At 54.0% G+C, this 4,402-nt stretch overlaps 1 protein-coding gene across 1 annotated transcript; it reads left to right on the forward strand.

The window, feature by feature from the left end:
* Positions 1 to 341: 341 nt before the first annotated feature.
* Positions 342 to 3,758, forward strand: LOC147881791 (scarecrow-like protein 5). Its single transcript, XM_087401670.1, has 2 exons — positions 342 to 2,325; positions 2,531 to 3,758. The coding sequence occupies exons 1-2, from the start codon at positions 754 to 756 to the stop codon at positions 3,230 to 3,232; spliced, it is 2,274 nt and encodes a 757-aa protein (XP_087257796.1). The 5' UTR covers positions 342 to 753; the 3' UTR covers positions 3,233 to 3,758.
* Positions 3,759 to 4,402: the final 644 nt, after the last annotated feature.

Consider the following 4,402-nt stretch of genomic DNA (forward strand, 5'->3'; position numbering starts at 1 on the left):
TACGGTCACGGATGCAGCCGCTGGCGTCGCTGTCGGAAGAAGGGCGTCAGCGGGCGAGGCGGCATCGGGCTCGGGCCCCGGGGCCCGCGGCCAAGTCGCATTTTCACTTAACCCAAGGACGCCTTCTCAAGGGGTCACTGGTTGAGGAAAATGCGGCTAGCTGGCCCCCGCCAAGTCGGCTCGCGACCGGAGTCGCGACGCTGGCGTGTCCATCAACCGGGGCCCCGTTGCGGTGCCCACGTCATCGAGCCCACGTGTCCCCCCGGCAGCGCACGCAAGAAGGCACTTGCGAGCCCCCCCCTTGGTTTGCATTTCTCAATCCGCCCTTTTTGACTTCGTCTGTGGTAGCGGTACTTTGCTGCTGCGGGAGTTGCTTGCTTGCGTCTTTTGGGCTCGCCATAGCCTAGTAGCCATTGTGGCTTCGTCTGGTGTACGCCTCGCTCTCTCTCGTTGCGTCCTTGCGTCTGCTGCTTGCAGCTGCTCCTTTTGGCTCACCATAGCCTGAGGTTTTGACATTGTGGCTGTGTTTGTGTGCGCCTCTCTGTCTGTCTGTCTGTCTCTGTCTCTCTTTCGCAGGGGGCGTTGCAATTTTGGCTTCGTTGAGCCCTTGCGTCTCCCGTCTGCAATTGGGTGTGTAGGGTGATGCGGGAGGGACGAAGCGAGGGGAGGGGGAGGATGGGGAGGCAGAAGGAGGAGAGGAGGAAGGGATAGAGAAGAAGGGGGGGGGGGGGGGGGGGGGGGGGCAGGGGAGCAATGTCCTTGGTAAGTTCCTTGGATTCTTCATCTTCATCGTCTTCGTCAGGGCGAGGCAGCAGCAGCAGCAACAACAACAACAGAGTAGTGGGCACAAAGTGGGGAAGAAGAGACATGAGCAGCGTGCAATACAGGCCTGATTTAGGCACCATCTCTCTCAAAGCACCTCCTTCAGCTGCTTCTTCCTCAGCTCCTCTTCTTCCTCCTCCCCTGCTTCCTTCCCCTGCTCCCTTCCATCGCCACCCTTTCCCCCCGATGAACAACCACCACCATCACCACCCCCCTCCTCCCTCCTCCTCCTCTTCCTCAGCCTCTTGCCTCCCTCCCTTCCCCTCCCCTTCCCCCCCCTTTGATCCCTTCTCCTCCTCCCTCCTCTCCCTTAAACTCCATTCCCACCAACGCCAGCTCCTCTCCCGCTCCCTCTCCCTCCGCCTCCCGCCCCCCTCCCCCCTCTCCCCCCAAGAATCCTCCACCCTCGCCTTCTCTGACTCCAGCCCTTCATCCTCCTCTGCCCCTCCCTTCCACCATCGCTTCCTCCAGATTGATCCCTCCTTCCAGAGCCATAGCCTTACCCAGCGCCCCAGACCCAGCCAGCCCTCATTCTTGCCCAGCTCCCCCTCCTTCTACCACACCGATTCCTACAGAGCTCCCGCCGCCACTTTCAACAGAGACGTGCACTTCTCCGACCTGCCCATCGTCAGAGGCCCTGCGGCCTTCCAGAGCCCCCTCCTGACCGGTAGCAGCAACGCCAATGGGAGTGGGCGCTCGTCCGTCGACCCGGAAGAAGATGGCTGCAGGGGCAACGAAGAATCCAAGCGCCTGAAGCGGACGCTGGAGGATTTGGAAAGAGAGCTTTTGGGAGATGACTCCGATCTTGCCAGCTCCGTTTTCGATGCGGAGCTGCCCCTGATCCCAGCAGAACCCCCTGAACGAGACTGGACAGATGTAATCGAAGACCTCCTCTCAGCTGAGAGCTCCTCTCTTCCCGCGCCGACTGTCGAGTCTGCATCGCAAGTTTTGATCGAACAATCCACAATTACTTGTAGCAGCAGCAGAATGGAGCACTCTTCCGCAGGGACTGTTCAAAGAATTGCCTTTTCCCAGCAGCATGCTCCGGCAGTCCAGTCCCTCCATGCCACCGCGGATGCCACAAGTCAGCCCAAGCAGCTATTACGATCATGCGCGCAAGCCATTGATGAGGAGGATTTGGAGCTCGCTAGCAGCATTTTGACCTCGCTGAAGCAATCCGTCTCAATATACGGTGATCCTATGCAACGCTTAGCGGCTTACATGGTAGATGGCCTTGCCGCTAAGGTTGAATTCCTGAGGCGAGGCGACGGCAACGTCTTGAAATTTAAGGACCCCTCTGCTGCCGAGGTCCATTCTGCCGCACAGGTCCTGTATCAGTACTGTCCTTTCTTCAAATTCGGTTATATCGCAGCCAACGGAGCTATTGCCGAGGCATTGCAGAATGAATCCAAGATTCACATAATCGACTTCGATATCGGGCAGGGCAACCAGTGGCCGTTGCTAATTGGGGCTCTTGCGGGGCGCCCGGGAGGTCCTCCTCATGTAAGTGGTGGAACGTTCCTATGTCCGTATGGATGGGAAGTGCAGATGAATGCAAACTGGAAGCTTTTTGTGATCAGACGACAGAACTGATCTTGATCCTGTTTCCCGCGCTATACGCTGCAAAATCTCGTCGATCAAGCATGTTTTTGTCATATCTGCTTGGCAAATTCAGTCTAGTTCTGACAAATTTTGTTCCTTGCTGCAGGTACGTCTCACAGGGGTGGGCGACCCAAAGTCCTCAACCAGTCCGGCGGGAGGTTTGGAAGCTGTGGGATGGCGTCTCAAAGAAATGGCTCAGGAAGCCAGAGTACCTTTCGAGTTTAATCCCGTAGCAATGGAGGCCTCCCAGGTGCAGCGATGGATGTTGGAGAGCAAGGTGGGGGAGGCATTGGCAGTGAACTTCGCCTTTCAGCTGCATCGCATGGCGGACGAGAGCGTGAGCACCACAAATCCACGGGATCGACTGCTGAGGATGGTGAAGTCGATGGGACCGAAGGTGGTGACGCTGGTGGAGCACGAAGCCAACACGAACACAGCACCGTTCGTTCCACGGGTGGGGGAGGCAGTGAGCTATTTCAGCGCAGTGTTCGATTCGTTGGATGCGGTCCTCCCGAGGGATAGCAGGGACCGTGTGAATGCGGAGCAGCATTGGTTGGCGAGGCAGGTTGTGAACATAGTAGCTTGCGATGAATCAGAGAGAGTGGAGAGGTATGAAATGGCAGGGAAATGGCGAGCTCGGATGAGCATGGCAGGCTTCCGGCCATATCCAATAAGCTCATACATCAAGGGAAGCATCAAGGAACTCCTTCAGCAATATTCGCAGAATTACAAGCTCAGGGATGACTCGGGAGCTCTCCACCTTGATTGGCTTGACAGGGGACTCATTGTTGCTTCATCTTGGCAATAAGCTTCTCCATCTCCTATACATATTTCTGGGTGTTTTCCCCTCCGTAATGGACTCTGCCTCCGAGCTTTGACAGATAGAGTGCAGAGTTGCCCTTCAGAGCTCCTCTGCTTCCTTTGTTGGCTGCTTGTCATGTCAATATATGCCTGCCTGCCTCTCTCTCGAACTCTTAATCGCTTCTTCGGAAGCGAATAATTTTTATCCTGGTTCCATTTTGCCTGCTCCACACAGCACTCTGCCCATATTGTGCAATCCCATCGGCCCCCTTTTATGCTTTTACATTGGGATTTGGGAATTGTCTACTGTCTGGATTTGTCCACTCAGAATGTCGTGGGCTCTTTCTTAAGGCCTTTTGACTAGGCCTCTTTGTATGGTGGCAAGCACCCGACTAACTACTGTGCATCATTACGTAACACAACAAAGTGATTCATTGGACTCCCAACGTCTGAGCTTTATCAGATTCTGATGCAATATTGATACAAGTTCATGTTCTATGAATGCAGTCCGTCACGGAGTATATGTATGTTCGCTTTTCTATCCATAATCTTAAACTTTACAAAATCTATGTGCCTGCGAAGCTCTTATGTTGCTACCCCGTTCCACCTGATGAGCACTGTGCGCTTAAAATGTTTTTTCTAAGTACCTATGAAGCTCTTACTTGTTCCTGCCCCCTTACATCCTGGTGTACTGTGCTTAAAGTGGCTTTTGGGGGCTGGTGTCCGGGTTGGTTCACTCCTGACTGTTCCTATCGTCATTTATGAACAGATAGCCATGGAAGGGACACGTCAAAATCACAAACAGGTAGGCAAGACGTAGCCAAGTCGTAGCTTGTCAAGCCGGAATTTTTCACATAAGCCCTGAGGGTGTACAATAGGTAAGTAGTACGTAAGGAAGACCCACAAGGAACTTTGTTCAGAAGGAGCATATCATGGGAGCCACGTTTGTGTTTTTTAGACTTGGACATACTCAACTGCAAGCCTACTTTTACCGCCCAATATTCGGAATCCTTGGGTGCTGAGTGGGACCTTCCTATCATATACTACTTTGCAAAGAAGCCCCTTTTTGCTGTCAAGGGAAAGCTTCTCAAGTGTAGAATATCTTATATCAGATGACGACGTGATGGGTCAGCTCCAAATCCTTTGTCGCCACTCATCTTGAGAAAAGATCAGCTCA

Source organism: Dipteris shenzhenensis, chromosome 30, assembly GCF_047967505.1.
Source record: "Dipteris shenzhenensis isolate YYH24624 ecotype China chromosome 30, Dip_SZ_1.0, whole genome shotgun sequence".
Taxonomy (NCBI): Eukaryota; Viridiplantae; Streptophyta; class Polypodiopsida; order Gleicheniales; family Dipteridaceae; genus Dipteris; species Dipteris shenzhenensis.